Raw genomic sequence first — 16817 nt, 5'->3', positions numbered from 1 at the left:
GCATGGTTAGACCCAATTCAATGGCAATACAATTCTCCCTAGCCAAGGTAGAGCAAAAGCTCCAATTCCTTGGAAAACAGGCAACCAGGGGTTTACATTGGTGGAACCAGTGGCAGATAGTCCCAAAGGTGGAACTGAAACAACAGGAGATTGTTATGTGTATAACAACTGTTTGTTTTCTTCTCTAGATGCTGCTTTTGTTTTCGCAGCTCACTTCGACTCATATGGGGGAGGATGTTGTAATATGAGTGCTCAGCAGCTGCAAACTCATAGCTCATTGTTTACATCACATGATGGGTCTGATGGGTCTGAGCGTGAGACCGGATGTTCGAAGCTCTTCTCAGAGTTGTGTTCTCAGTGTAACTTGAGACCTTCCTGTTGTTCCTGCAAAGGGGGAGCCAGTCAGTTGTATGGAGGCTTCTGAGAGAGAAGTTATGTCTTTGTACAGTGTACAGTCTGTGAAATAAAGGAGAATGGAATAGACTACTTTTCAGACTGTTTTCTTTCTCCTGCTGTCATGCAAGGGGGAAGGGAGTGTGCATCTCTCAAGAGGGAGGTGTCGCTTATTGAAGACCTCCCTGGTCTGACCGAAAACCAGCCAGGGTAGATCACCAGCAACAGGCCCCAGAGCCTGGGAAGAGGAGTCAGCCTTTCCCAAGGGGGCCAGTTTCCAACATTCCAGAGTCTATAATTTTGTGAGATAAGGTCTAAATTTACATAGCCAAGTGCTGAGCATCAGTTGATGCTGCTGCATTGGCATTTATTTTGCTTTTTTTAAAAAAAGGAAAATATGGAAGTAGCAACAATGTAAGGTTTTCGGGAGCTATATCACTTAAGGAATCTGAAGTCCTAATCCATGAAAATAATTTGAATAATCTGCTATTCATTTATATTTAGGGATCTGTTCTTCCCAGTTACAAAAGTAGTAGCTACTAAAATGTAGAAAATCACAACTTTAGCACTATCAGTGGTCAAAGGACTGTTTTTGCACCTTCTTCTCATGGATTCCATATATCCTTACACCAATCTATAGATCAATACAGCGCACTTCCATATTATCAAGTCAGTAGAAAAGAAGAGAAACTACCTGTATGCTTTTACCAACGTATGTATTAATATTAGCTTGGAAGTCTTTACAACAGAAATGGACCTCACACACAAGAAGTTCCACCCTTCATAGATTTTTCATAAATGGTAGCTTGTTTTGTTCAATCCAATAATGCAAGTACAGTACCATTTTTATTAACATAGCTGAAAAACCGTTAGTACAAAATTTTCTCAAAACAGTTTATTGCCATTAGTTTAATTAATTTCATATTGTAACTCCTTCACCTGCTGAGAAAGTTTACTGCCCCCAAAGTTGTTGAACTAAAAAAACTATTCAATGTCCTCAGTACATGGTACTTTACAATTGTTGATAAAAGTCATAAGTGCTATAGGAGGAAGTAACTAGAACATTGTGCCGAAATTTATAATTCTGGTAGACTGGAGTATCCTTCAACACTCTAAAAGCCTTCATTTAAGTCTGCAATTAAGTTTTGTATTAAATAACATTTAAAAGTTTCTAGTAATAGCTTCATGGGACAATTAAAATGGAATTAGGACACAGACACAACTTGAATATCCACAACATTCAGCATACTTGCAACAAGTGGGACACTTCAGCTCTTAGGGGTGCAGTCTACATACAATAGAGATGTAGAAGTACACAAATTTTGTTCACTAGGCAAACCTGACCACAGACAACAGGATATCCAAGCACTGGATGTAACATTTACAAACAATCCACATGTGAAACTCCTCTGGTGCATAGGTCCAAACAATATGGTTGTCAACCTACATAAGACCCACGAAATTATCCCACGTTTCAGACCTAAAATGCTGGAATTTGCAATTCAGGCTCCATGCAAACATTACTTCTGCAGTGTGGATGTCTAGCAGGTCTGAGGCAGGACAGATAATCCTATAAAAATTCTACTTTCCACCTACATGTAGCCTGTGCTACTCTCAGATTTTGTCTGAATCAGCCCATAAACTGTAATGAACTTCTGTTTTCTCCCTTCAGTTTATTTATTGGGGGTGGGGGGTGGAGTTAAGACCCGAATATATGGAAGAGCACAGATACAACATTCAAATCAGTCAGCAACTACCGTATTTTTCGCACCATAGGACGCAATTTTTCCCCTCCAAAAATGAAGGGGAAATGTGTGTGCGTCCTATGGTGCGAATGCAGGCTTTCGCTGAAGCCTGGAGAGTGAGAGGGGTCGGTGCGCACCAACCCCTCATGCTCTCCAGGCTTCGCACACCTCTCCGCAAGCAGCAGGAGCCCAGCGCTGGGCTCCCGCTGCTTGCGGAGAGGTGCCTGCATGCCGAAGCCTGGGCGCGCTGAGCTCAGCGCGTCCAGGCTTCGCGGACCTCTCCGCAAGCAGCGGGAGCGTTCCCGCTGCTTGCGGAGAGGTGCCTGCATGCCGAAGCCTGGGCGCGCTGAGCTCAGCGCGTCCAGGCTTCGCGGACCTCTCCGCAAGCAGCGGGAGCGTTCCCGCTGCTTGCGGAGAGGTGCCTGCATGCCGAAGCCTGGGCGCGCTGAGCTCAGCGCGTCCAGCCTTCGCGGACCTCTCCGCAAGCAGCGGGAGCGTTCCCGCTGCTTGCGGAGAGGTGCCTGCATGCCGAAGCCTGGGCGCGCTGAGCTCAGCGCGTCCAGGCTTCGCGGACCTCTCCGCAAGCAGCGGGAGCGTTCCCGCTGCTTGCGGAGAGGTGCCTGCATGCCGAAGCCTGGGCGCGCTGAGCTCAGCGCGTCCAGGCTTCGCGGACCTCTCCGCAAGCAGCGGGAGCGTTCCCGCTGCTTGCGGAGAGGTGCCTGCATGCCGAAGCCTGGGCGCGCTGAGCTCAGCGCGTCCAGGCTTCGCGGACCTCTCCGCAAGCAGCGGGAGCGCTCCCGCTGCTTGCGGAGAGGTGCCTGCATGCCGAAGCCTGGGCGCGCTGAGCTCAGCGCGTCCAGGCTTCGCGGACCTCTCCGCAAGCAGCGGGAGCGTTCCCGCTGCTTGCGGAGAGGTGCCTGCATGCCGAAGCCTGGGCGCGCTGAGCTCAGCGCGTCCAGGCTTCGCGGACCTCTCCGCAAGCAGCGGGAACGCTCCCGCTGCTTGCGGAGAGCTGCCTGTTTGAGGGCTGGGGTCGGGGGAAGCTCTAGCTTCCCCCGCCCCAGCCCCGCACCTGGGGGGGAAATAATTTTTTCCCCTTTATTTCCCCCCAAAAAAACTGGGTGCGCCCTATGGTCCGGTGCGCCCTATGGTGCGAAAAATACGGTACTCTTTTTCAGTCAACATCGTACTGCTGATAGGAGAGCCTGATAATACAATTTAATTATAAAAACAGTCAGGAATGGGTGCTTCTGAACACAAGCTCTATTTTATGGCAACTACAATGCACTTAAGGAGACAGAACCACCATTCTTGAGTACATGTGTGCCAGGCTGCCAAATACCCATTGTTAAATTCTTAAAATCAAAATGCACAATTTGGTTCAGAGCCTGTTTGTTGCAGCTTGTGAACAATTCTTATCCTCTTGAAAAGTTGTTATGTGTGTATGCTGAACAATTTCATAAATAAATAAATATAAAAATGCAGTATTTGTAAGGCAAGATGTTTGATGCAGTGTTTCAAACTGCTGGGTGGTTCTTTTTAAAAGGCAGGCTACAAAATTCAGGGATGGGATGACATTGAACGTTTCCATGAATTTTAATGAAACGGTGATGCAAAAATATTGGACACAGCAACTGTGGAGGGCAAAAACATTCATTGATTGTAATCTGTGGAGCACCTTTTCCATTTCCCCCTGTTAAACAGGCACTCAGTTCTTCTTTTCCAGGCTGTGAAGAAGAGAAAAAATGAAAATAAAAAGTTGATTCGAGGAAAAGTCTTCATCCAACAAGGCTTATGATGAAAACAAGTATGAGATAAAAAAAACTGCTTAGTTTATCTCATTAATTGTTGCAGCAATTTTTAAAAAGTGTACTCACTTGAATTTAATTAATCGTCCTCCTTGGATAAGTTGTGCGCCTTCATTGGTAAAGTGACAAGCAAACAGCAACCAGTTCCTTGGCTGCACCTTATACGCAAACCGCATGAAAGTCAACGAGTAACAGCAGAGGGCTGTAAAAGTAAAATTAAGAAGACTTTAGAGTATTCTGGAACTCTGACTAGGCAGTTCCCTCCATTTCTGCAATTACTATTTCAATTACATTCCAACTGAACCTCTGTTCACACTGACAATTAGATATATGTATTTCATTATCTTACAATTACTACTGGAGCAGATGCTTTTGCTACTGAAAATGCTAAGTAATCATTGGGCTGTTTGGGGGGATTTTTTGCTGCCTATACGTCCTAAAAATTGTACTTCTACAAACCTCAGGGTTCCCCTCAGCATACTGTGATTATCTCCCTCTTTCTCTCTCTCTCTCTCTTTTAAAATGATATTTATTAGAAGTTTCAAAAATTACAGAAAAAAGAAAGGAAGAAAACATTTGCATTTGCACTTGCCCTGTCAAAACAGGTTCCTGCGTTGGCTCCTGAATGGTTTCTGTATAAATATTCACTGTCAAAATTTTTGACTGCAACAGTCATCAAATCCATCTTCTCATGCATCTGCTCCAACAAAGTGCTTGGCTTGCAGAAAGCAAGCACCAAAACTTCTTCCAAACACATTTTTATTCAAGGTCAGAGTCTGGTCCCACGATCCTAATCTCCACAGCTGTGAAATCCCCAGATCGACTCCAGCAACAATTTAACAAGCTCCCTCTAGAGGAGACAATTTCTATTTGTATCCATCTTTTGAAAGCAGGTCCAACAAAAGAGAATTACTTTCATTTTTCAACTTCTTTGTTTCTTTTAAATGCAAAAGGCAACATTGGAATCAATTTGTTTCTCTTCTTTAACTATCTGTTAAAAGACATTCCATTCACAGTTGATGAACTTCCCCAAAAATCACTGTCTCTGACACCCCGTTCCCAGGTTTGAGACTGTGGAAATTTATCTTTCTTTACTCTCTCTCCTGCAGGCTTGAACAATCAAAATTCCCCCTCTTTACTCCTGCTTCCGAGAGGGGTTTTGATGGTTAAAACTGGAGGAATTTTAAACCTTTATATACGACTTTCCTGACTTTAGCTTGCACAATTTATCTCCCTCTTTTTCTCAGTGGGTCTATTTTGGCTCCATTTCTCTTGGGACTAACCAAGTTCTTTAAATGATTGCAAGTATCCCACTCCTGTCACATACAGTAGTTCGGAAAATGAGCTACAAATCAAAGAGATGCCATAGGCCTGTGCAACCTCAATTCAGTTCTTCCCTTTGGTCAGTAGTTTGTTATTCAGCATTGCCAGGCATGGAAGTGTTTTGGGTTTGTTGCACCTACTCATCATCTGAAAGAAAGTGTCTTTTTGGCATTTTAAAAAAGCTATGAGCATTGTAATATGGAACCCCCTTGTTGAAGCAGTTAAATATTAACTGCTTTTTGTCTTTTGAAGGCTGCAGAATATCTACATTGTTGTATAATTTAGTAGTTCCCAAGAAATACACAAAATAGTTACACAGTGTCTGCGCCCAAAGTTGCTGCCATGTGCAAATAGTGATAGGCAAACCCACAGATGCTGTCACATATTTATAAGCCTCACAGCCTCTTTCAGCAGGACTATATCTATGTCAACTAGCAGCCCCTCCAAGTTCTTTAAATGACTGCAAGAATCCAACTCCTGTCAGATATAGTAGTTCGGAAAATCAGCTAGGAATCAAAGAGATTCCTTAGGCCTGCACAATCTCAGTTAAATTATTCTCTTTGATCGGTAGTTTGCTATTCAGCATTGCTAGGTGTGGAACTGTTCAATAAATACTATTAAATGTAGCTCTTCAAGAAATAGCAATAAATGCAGGTTACACATCTAAGCAAGTTTGCTGACACTTTAAGAATTAGTTTCACCCCTTGATTAAACATTTTACTACTTACCAAAGGTCATTCGGCCACTGATGATCTCTGGTGATTTCTTCATATCATTAATAGCAGCAATAGGGAGTCCCCAGTTGGCTACTGGCCCCCAGAAGTGCTATAATGGAGATAATAAGAGGAAAAGATGCTTTGCCCCCTGCTTCTTCATATTTTTTAAACCAGAATTTCAAGATGTAATGCTGAACAGGAGCCGTCTTATTTCTTACACACTAAGAATGTGTTGGTTAAAGTGTCTGTCCTCTCCCAGTGTATTAAGTCAAATAAAATGTTTAGCATAGTGCATTTACTCTGCAATAGGAGAACAGAAGTATGTATGAAATAACTTTACACTGACAGTCCAATTAAGACAAAGCAAGCATTCTATGTAATTAGATTTTTTTTTTACCTAAAAGTCATTTCTCAAGTCTAGTGGATTCCCAAAGTTTAGAATAGAAAGAAGTAGTGTACTGTATACTTTCAGGCTTTTCAAAAAGCTTCGAAATTCACATCATGATTCCTGTCACTAAGGTGTTTTTTAAGGGGAAATGTATTTATTTGAACATACATATATATTAAGACTACTTAATAAGATATTCAGGAATTATCAAATACCCATATTTACTGGGAAACCAGCTGAATTAGCATTGCTAATGTAAGAGGTAAGCAACAAGAATTTTCTGTGTAAGAAAGCACCATCTTTAAAAGCTGCATGAGAGTTGGATTAATTTGGCACTCACTTGGATTTACTAATAATTACTAATAAAGCCTGATTTTATTTTATTTTTTTTTGGGGGGGGAGAATTACCAAAGACTCAGGGACCCTTTTTGCTTCAATATGGAGTTTAATTGTATAGTATTGCTGGCTACAAAGATCATCAGTTCAATAGTTTCCTGAAATAACAAATGCTCCCCCACACTGCTATTTTGTTGGGGGAGTCACAAACTAATTTTGCAGCCATCAGAGGAGAGGCACAACAGCACAACTGCCTTGAACATACTTCAGAGTGCAGCGACCCCTTCAGCTAGCTGCAGCTACTTGTTGCATTATTAAGCAGTTGCTATATGTACTGGAAAGAGTCATAGCTGAACAATACTGACAATCAATGAATAGCATTCATCCTTTAAAATGAAGTACTTGTACTAAATGCACCCCTCTCCTTTTTTGGCAGTGGGAGGCAGACACACCAAATGTCATATACAATTTCAAGAAGCAGGTTATATCTTCAGAAGAAAATGGCTGAACAACAATTCTGTCTACACTAGTATCAAGTGATAAGTTTATTGAGATCTCAGGGTAGCTATTTGAATGTGGGCGTGATACTAATGGAGCAGAAGAAATAATATTTTATCTAACCCATCTACAGAGAGGAACAGCACATCAACTGTGCAGGCTTGTTCATAACTAAGCAAGAACAGCACAATTACAATTGGCAGAAAGAAAGCAGAGATGGTGCCTTACCGTACTGTGTTATGAGAAGCCATAATGTTTCATCATTTAATTGGTACATGAAAGAGAAAATAAATAGTTATTAGCTTTCATGAAATAAAATTCAGTATGTATATAAGAGATGCCACATATAGTTCTTCACAAAAAGGTCAAAGTACTTTAGTGTGCTCATTTAGCAACAAATCACTAAAATGTGCTTTATATTTTCATGTCTTTGGAAATAAGGAGCCATAACTAATTTTATCTACAATATATATTCAACATGACATTTTCTAAAGGCTATTGCATTATTTGAGATATCCAACTTTATGAATAGAGACAATAAGTTTATTTAGAGGCATTATATGCATGAATGGGATGTAGTAACAGTATCTTGTTATTTTAACAATGGTTCTGGACATGGTGCCCCCATTTTCAAAATAAATGCTTCTCTCCTGACCTGCAAAGGGGGAAAGATATGACTGTGAGTTGTCTTCCTCTAGCATAACCATTTAGCTTTAAGGTAGGGCAACAGAAGAGAAAGAAAAAGGACCGTAAAACTAGCAGAGTCTTGTGTTAAATAAGGGCACAGTGTGAAGACTGAAAGAATTGCTGAATGCCTATCTTAAGAGCCATGGGCTACCAGGTTAGAAGGAGCTGCAGCATATGCAGCACTGCCCCAAGCTTCACACCTGAAAAATTAACTTTCAAACTAAAACAGAAAAATGGGACAGCCACACATGCATTCAGAATGCAGGCCTATATAAACATGTCAGAACTAGGGAGGCATATTTTGAATATTACTTGGATGGTACAAAAACTCTATTCCTCCTTTTCCCAGGTTAGATATCTTTGGTCACTATGCCACTCTCTCTTTTAAAGTTTCATGGTGGTAGAATCCACTTGGATCCTCTGCCAGTCAAAACAAAAGAGCCACCTCACAGATTTGGAGGACGTACATGAGAAGAAGAAAGCACAGTGAAGGACAGGCATCCTCCTTCTGCACAGTCCCTTCCATGCACATTGAGTTATTGCAGGTCTCCACTTGTTTTAATGAAAGCCAAATCTTTTAAATGCTAAAGTTGGCACGCCAAGCAGGTGCCATGGGATTGTAGTTACCGGTAACTTGCACACTCCTAATTCAGGCTACTATATTCCATTATGCCTGTATCTGCAAATAATTAAAAGGCTTCATTATTCCACGCAACAGTTTCTCTCTCAGCATCCCATGCATGACCCGTTAATCACCAATTTAATGTCTTCATTCTGTCATTCCCCCGACCTTGTGCTCTTGCAAGTCAACATACTTCATTTACTTTACCCCAGAACGATGATCCTAACTGCCCCTATGAGAAGGTCTTCATTATCTAGGATCTTAGTTTGCCTAAACTTTACACTTGCCTGAATGTTAAAAAAATTCCCAATATCAAAATATCTCCTTTCTTCTTTCTCAGGGATCATCATCTGCTTTCTCCTTTAAAATGCATATTATTTCAGATGAGGATTGCAAAAGAGCTGCATATAAGGTGGCATTTACATATCCTGCCGGTCACATGGAATCCACTGTCCATGAGATCACTTGCAGCTGCAAGAACATCTAAATAAGCTGGGCATGTTGAAAGAATCACTATCTCCTATTTGGGTTATGTGAGAAGGGAACCCAAACAATTCCAGTGACTAAAGATTCTAGGTTCTTGTTTATGAAGTAAATCTTGCATAGCTTGACAAGGCAAAGGACAGTTCATTGTTCTATAGTCATCTTGCCCATTCTCTCAAGAGGCTCTGACTTTTAAAAAACATTTAATGAGTACACTTTAAATCAACACCACCTTTTCAGCACTAAAATCAATTTGATCACCATAGGCACTCAACAGCATGACCAGGATGGGCTTGGCAACAGTTTATGGAGCAAAATATGTCTCTTATCAAATATTACCACCTGATTAAGAACCATATTGTCAGAAAAGCAGTGTTTAATGTCTGGACAAAATACAAAGACTTATTGGAAAATAAAACTCCGAGGTGGCTTTCACCCTTGGAAGCTAAGGCTTGGAAAAGACCCAATATGGAAGCCTACTGGCCAAAATATTGGGAACTGTTAGAAAAAGATGGGGACAACTGGAAATTGCAGAGTATGGAGAAAATGAAGGATAAAGTGCGAGACTGGTTACATTACGCTCAGATTAAGGAAAATTTTAAAAGTGACAAAAAGTTAGGATTCCAGGTGGAGAAATCGAAGTTGGAAACAGAGCTGTTAGAACCTAAGACTAAGGTACTCTCAAGAATGTATAATTTGCTGCTGAAATGGAATACGCAAGACGAAATGGTTAAGTCGGCTATGATAAAATGGGCACAGGACATTGGGCATAACATTATGTTTGAGGACTGGGAAAGGTTGTGGACCACTGGGTTGAATTTCACTGCATGTAATGCTTTGAAAGAAAATGTAATGAAAATGATATACAGATGGTACATGACCCCAGTTAAACTTGCCAAAATATACCATTCGTCTGACAACAAATGTTGGAAATGTAAAGAAAATGAAGGAACATTCTTCCACCTCTGGTGGACTTGCCCTAAAGTGAAGGCCTTCTGGGAAATGATATATAATGAGTTGAAAAAGGTGTTTAAGTATACCTTTACCAAGAAACCAGAGGCCTTTCTTTTGGGCATTGTCGACCAGAAGGTGTTAAAGAAAGATAGAACATTTTTCATGTACGCAACAACAGCAGCAAGGATACTACTCGCTAAGAACTGGAAAACTCAAGATCTACCCACACTGGAAGAATGGCAGATGCAACTGATGGACTATATGCAACTGGCGGAGATGACTGGCAGAATCCGAGACCTGGGAGAAGAAAGGATTGAAGAAGATTGGAAGAAATTCAAGACCTACCTGCAGAAATATTGTGATTTAGTGGAATGTTAAGAAGGATGCTTGGTTATAAATAATTGGCCATCATTAAAATAGATTAAGAATTGAGGATAAGAGAGATTAAGAGAAATAATTAATAGGAGAATTCTTTACGGTATTTAAGCATGTGGTTTTAGATTTGGAAATAAAATGATAATTTGCTTGACAAAATTTATTAAAGATGTAAATGGGAGCGGGAGACGTGAGGAAGCTCAAGAATATTATGAAACTTTGTTAAAACAAAGCAATAATGTTTATTATTATTGTATTTTCTTTTTAAAAAACCTTAATAAATATTTATATATAAAAAAAACTACCACCTGAAAGCCTGGGGAATACAGAAATTAGCTGAGCAGAAATGTAGTATTGCAAGCATTTCAAGACACACTCCCAAAAGTCCTTTGTAACCTGCTTGTTCTTCCAAAGTTTAAACTGAGAAGATACACTGGAAGTAGATTGCTTCAGTAAGGAAATCAGTATGGGTATATCTACACCAGAATTTCCTCTCTATCGTTTATAAACAGATGTGTACAAAGACAAAAAAGAAGCTCCATGCTAATTCCTTAACTCTTGTCATCATACGGCTCCCTTTGGTTTATGTTTGATGCCTGTCTTGCATATCCTGTTACTTTTTTCACTTCCGCTAGAAGTTAATGTTCATATGTAGGCACACTTCTTTTCAGCTTGGTTTTATAAAAGTATTATCTGTTGCTGCTGGTTTTATAAAACAATTTAACCATTGTTGCTGCTAGAACAGACTTGTAAGTAGTCACTAACCTACCGTAATCTCCCATGAAAAGAAAGAATTGGAGTTCAGTGATCAGATAGGGAAGCCTTACAAAAACTGGTTGCCATCTTCTTGTGAATCATATACACAGTTACTAGCAAAAGTAATTGTGGGCTGCATTTGTAATTACTTTTATGGGCCTATTTGTAAAGCTGTGCTGGCATAGTCATGGAGATTTAATTATACGTTATCTACAATTAAACTTTCTGTATGGCAAAAATGTAAAATTACAGATTGCTACTGTGAGATTTGAAGAGTAACTAAAAATCTGAGGGTGGGGAAGAGGGAAGCAAACCCTACTCAGATCAAAGTCAGCCCCAACTACAGTAATAAAAATGGAGAGTAAGGAACAGGAGAGAATTGTTTGCAAAAGCATAGATGCAACCCAATAATTCAATGGACTGAAATGAGGTAGCCTGTAGTGCAGACAACCTTCGTTTGAAAGTTAAATACTCATTTACTACTAGGTAACCACAGTTTGTACAGCAGACTTTGAAATTTTATATATATATATATATATATATATATATATATATATATATATATATATATATATATATATATATATATATATATATATATATTAGCTCCAAGATTTAAAAATTGGATAGTGTTGCACCAGAGATCCCTATAGACACACACACACTATATATGTGTGTGTGTGTGTGTATACACACACACACACACACACACACACACACACACACACACAATATATATATGTGTGTGTGTGTGTGTGTGTATAAGTTTTTGAACGTAGGCCAGTAGCTGAACTAACATTTATTATACCAGCTACAGAACAACTTACCAACAAGACTCATGAGCAACTCGGGCGGGGGGGGGGGTGGAGAGCTCTTACATGGGCTGATGGAAATAGAATAACCTAACCTAGATGTTTTCCTCCTGCTATTATCATTAGTATATTGGTTTTTTAAGGTTTATTTTTTATTTATCAAAGTAATTATACACCACTCATTAAAAATGTCCAAGCACTTTACAATGACAGTATATAAACCATACAGTTAAAAACATATTGTTGTTGGAATGGCTATGGTAGGTGAACCAGACAGACAAAGCTGGTAAAAGGTGGTAAAAGACAGTAAAAAGTTGTCAGAAGAGCGTATATTCTGAATGCTGGCATTAAAATGTATAATTAAATAAAGTACTGATAGGAATGATAAAGCTAATTCTAGTATATTTTGAATGGAGGCATAAAAATTCATTAAATTAAAGTACTAGCATGTGAATTGGAGTGGTTGTCCTAACTTAAGGAAAACATCATCATCTTTTAAAATTAAACAGATTCTTTGTCTTCTTGATTTCTTACACCCCTGTCTTAAGCAGCAATGTCAAATGACTGGGAAAGATCTGTATATTGTGCAAGCTCTTTCTATCTTGTGCAATATAAGCACAGCATTAGTAAAAACAGATTGGGGTCATCATGGAAATGGGCATAAAGCTCTTCTGCAATCACATCATGTTTATACATGTAGTGTATCATAGTTAACAATTGTATCATAGTTAACAGAACTCAATATTTAACATTAGCATTTAGCAACAAAGCACCCCACCCACAATTAAGCCTATTTCACTTGCACGGAACAAATCAATGTCACTTTAGAACATGGTTAATCCTAAACATAATTTTTGATCTTAAATCCAATTTGCTCCATGTAATATTTTGTGTCTTCCCACCAGTCATTACAGCACTGCAGGTTTTCTTCATTACTCAAACTTGCTCAATCCCCTTCTTCTGCATGTTGAGGTACCCAAAGGGTCCCAAGGCAGTAGCCTGCATCCTATTCTGTGGAGTAGATTGAGAAGAGGTGGGTGCAGAATACAGGGCCTCTCCTTAAAAAGGGATAAATGGCAACTAGAGATGAATAAGATTACCACTACAGCCATGGATGTCTCAGTATGTTCAGTAGAATTTAATCCCAGATAAGCATATACAGCAGAGGATGATCTTCAGACACAGGACAAATCGTCTCTAGATCTCCCCATTTGGCCCATAAGGCTGTCTTCCTTAAACCACACCCATCTCCCGCAAAGCTGACAACCTATGTGGACATCAGGTGTGAGGCAGGTAGAGGCACAGCTGCTTCTCCTGCAGAAAGCAAGACTGAGCAGGTCAGCCCACCATCTGATAGGTGATTGACAGATGGGTTGTCCCACCAAACATCATTATGCTATGTGATGACTGGCAGGTGGATGAGACCTGCCTCTTTCAAAGTCTGTGTAGGGAATATATATCTATATAAAAGATCTGGTCCACCTGGTCAAAAAGGTTCCCATCTTCGGGTTTACTAGCATTACTGTATTACTGTATTCAGCAGGTGCAGTTGTCATTTCTACAACACTAAGGCTGAAACTGCAGGGCCCGTTCCCCACCCCCACCCCCGGAATATTTACGAGAAGGAAGCCCCTTCCTTACAGCAGCCTAGCCGACATTTAGCTTCCTATATAGACGCATCGGATGCAGGTGCAACAGCAGCAGCGCACCTTTCACCTGAACGGGCGGGCAGGATGCTTCCACCGCGAGCCGGCAAACTCCCCGCGCAGGCCCCGTTCCCAAGGACACCGAATGCCACCCGAGCCTCAAGGGTCACCCTGGGCGTAGGGAGGCCCGATTTCGCCCGTTTGCGGATCAAGAGATGCCCATTTTGAACCACACCACGACCACCCAGAGATGGGAGCGCCCGGCAACTCAAGGGAAATCCTGACAGGAGACCAGGTAGCAGACACGACACAGAAAGCAAAAGAGAACGAGCTATATTTCTCCCAAGCCAAGCACACACGGACTCGCAGCCGCGACTCCAAGCCCTCCCGCCCTTTGATGCGGAGACAGAGGCTGTGTGAATCCACCCCACCAAGCGCGAGACGCGCCCGCAGCTCCTTCCCCTTCCAGGCAGCGGGTGAGCAGCGCCCTGAAGGCCCCGCGAAGGTCGGCTCGGCCGCGGGGAGAAAGACCGGCTTCCCCCTCTCGCCCACCTCATGAGGTAGTCCCTGAAGTCCTTGCTGCGCAGGTAGTCCGCGGCCTTGCGGGCCAGCGCCGCCATGGTGGAGGCGAAGGAGCGACGGAGAGCAGGAGGAGAAGAGCCACCCGCGTCGTCGCCTCTGCCGCTTCCAATGACAAGCTCCTCAGGCGCGTAGGGCGAGACGCCTCTTCACGACCGGCTTCTGCTTTACGGTAACGCCTCCGTTTTCATCACAACCCGGCTGCCCATTGGCGCAAACGGCGGCGGCGCCCCTTCTCCTCATTAACTTTACAACGAGGTGCCGTAAAGCGCGGGAGGGGCCCCTTGCTTAGAAGAGCCGGAGGCCATGACGGGGGGGGGCGGTGCGGGAACTGAATGCCACAACATTTAAAGCCAAATTGGCCTTTCCCCTCCCGCCCCCTAGCCGGGCGATGCGTCATGGTGGGCAGGGCTTCTCTGAGCCTCTATTGGTTGCGCGCGAGAGTCTGCTTGCTTCCTATTGGCGAGGGGCGGTGGCACGGCGTGCTGTTCCTCCCCCCCTCCCACCATGGCTTTCAGTTGGCCTGTCAAGGGCAAGAGCTGATGAGGCCACAGAGCGGGTTTGTTTCTTATTCTTCTTTTCACTATGGCGGATGTGCCTGGGATTGAGGCCATCAGCTGTGAAGGGAGCGGTCCCCTCCTCTTATTTCAAGGGCAAGGCAGGCTGAAAAGTGTTGTCAAAGGGTGAAGACACTGCATTCTCAGCCAGGGTTTAAGAAGACTGTTTTTAGAATGGAGTTTAGGATCAGGATTACAACACTCCCTACTACTTTTTGGACAGTGTGCTCCGGTGCGTTGGATATTATTTTTATAATTATCTTTATTTTTATTGATATCTCACTTTTTACCCCATTTGCACCACTGGCACTCACTGTGGTCGCTTTTGTTGAGCTATACACCATAACCCTAAGGTCTGTTTTTCAATTATGCACCACCACTTCAGATTAGTCCTTTATATATATGAGAAGTTAGGAGTACTTACTTATAAAGGACGGCTGCCCCTATGGTCTAAACCACTGAGCCTCTTGGGCTTGCCGATCACAAGGTCAGTGGTTCAAATCCCCACAATGGAGTAAGCTCCTGTTGCTCTGTCCCAGCTCCTGCCAACCTAGCAGTTTGAAAGCACGTCAGTGCAAGTAGATAAATAGGTACTGCTGTGGCGGGAAGCTAAACGGCGTTTCCGTGTGCTCTAGTTTCCGTCACGGTGTTCTGTTGTGCCAGAAGTGTTTTAGTTATGCTGTCATTAGTTTATGTCTCAATTCATTAGACACACACACAGATAGGTACTCAATTTAAGTACAGTAGATAAACATGTCATCTTTATAACTGGGGGGGGGGGATAGATTGTAAGTCTGAGGGCAGGGGCTGTCTTATTTAATTGATTCTAAGTAAGCTACTCTGGGATTCTGTTTGGCTGAAGAGTGGGGTACAAATGTTATAAATTATTTTAGATCCCCTCTTTTTAGTTGCCAGGATCCCCCCCCCTGCAGTTCTTTAAAAGTAGAAGTGAACTGCTGTTTTTCCACATTTAAATCAAAACACATTGACAAATATCTAGCTAGGTCATACTCAAGAGTAGACCCACTGACATAAATGGACAATGGGTCTATTCTGAGTATGACTAACAGTGAATATTACCTACTGTATATTTAAAACAGCTACTGGATAGCTCTCAGCAGCTTTCAATTTCAAAAGTGCAAGGAGAGTCTTTATCTAGAAAAGATTATTTTTAACTCAGGGAATGCTGCCTTTTAACATGACTTTTAGCCTCTTCTAAAGCAGGCAAACAAGTTGGATGGTTGATGTTATCTTTGGTTAGAAGCAAGAGATAACGGAAATGCCTGTTTCCCTGCTACCTTTGGATATAAACAGCACTCTTTATGAACTAGCTTAAGCTTGCTTCATCTCTCTATATACCCTGCAGCTCTTCCTCCTCAAGAGAAGTTCTGAATTCTTCTTGTTGCTAACAGGGGCTTTTAAAAGAAGAATCAGAACACCTCCACACAAAATGCCACTTGGGGCTCAATATACCCCAGCTTCACAGGGGCAGTTTCTTTGACTATATGAGTGAAAGAGACAAATAACCCTTCACCTAATTTGTTCATTATCATCACCTTTGATCCAATTCCTCGACAAACACACACAAAAGGCCATTTTGGTCGATAAGTGGTGGATTATTAAACAGTGAGTATGCTGGATGGAGGACTGACCTGAACACTGTAAACACTAATGTCCTTTCCAAAATAACTGGGATCAAGGGGAAAGTGTCAGCTGCTCAAGTACAGTGTGAACTGCCAAGTTTTTCAGAAGGCTGTGAACCAATCCGGGGCTTTTGTCAGGCGTAAAATCCTTCCGCCATAGACAGTGCGATCCTATATTCACTAGTTCTTGAAGTCTTCTGAAGTGGAGGCTCTATCTGCTGCTGAAACCACTCCTGCAGAAGTGCCTCCGCACATTATGCAAATGCTTCCCCAGTAAAGTTCTCCCTGCAGACCCCTGAAAATGGAGTACTAGGCAGGCCTGTGCACAGGAAGAGGGGGCAGTCGGGTACACTTTCCCCAGGCCTTGGAGGGCTAAACAGGCTGGGGGCCCCACCAGAGACTGGCTGCTTTTTGGTTTGAGTTTATAACTATTCTAAAAAGGCTCCCACCCTGAGCCTCAGAGAAACTCTGCACTGGCCTGGTCATAGGTGAGGCA

General features: G+C 42.2%; 1 protein-coding gene across 2 annotated transcripts; it reads right to left on the bottom strand.

The window, feature by feature from the left end:
• Positions 1-3715: 3715 nt before the first annotated feature.
• On the bottom strand, positions 3716-14354 carry MPC1 (mitochondrial pyruvate carrier 1; the record flags this gene model as incomplete). Of its 2 annotated transcripts, none has more annotated exons than XM_081906986.1 (3): positions 5998-6145; positions 4016-4148; positions 3716-3865 (listed from the first exon to the last, which is right to left on the bottom strand). In XM_081906986.1, exons 1-3 carry the CDS (start codon positions 6038-6040, stop codon positions 3847-3849), a joined length of 195 nt encoding a protein of 64 aa, XP_081763112.1. In that variant the 5' UTR covers positions 6041-6145. The 2 variants fall into 2 exon arrangements, with proteins under 2 accessions (XP_081763112.1, XP_081763113.1); XM_081906987.1 differs by lacking the exon at positions 3716-3865 and adding an exon at positions 14091-14354 and having other exon boundaries at positions 4012-4148; positions 5998-6094.
• Positions 14355-16817: the final 2463 nt, after the last annotated feature.

This window comes from Podarcis melisellensis (assembly GCF_964234715.1).
Source record: "Podarcis melisellensis genome assembly, chromosome: 3".
Classification (NCBI taxonomy): domain Eukaryota; kingdom Metazoa; phylum Chordata; class Lepidosauria; order Squamata; family Lacertidae; genus Podarcis; species Podarcis melisellensis.
This window is presented reverse-complemented; position numbering and strand designations above follow the sequence as displayed.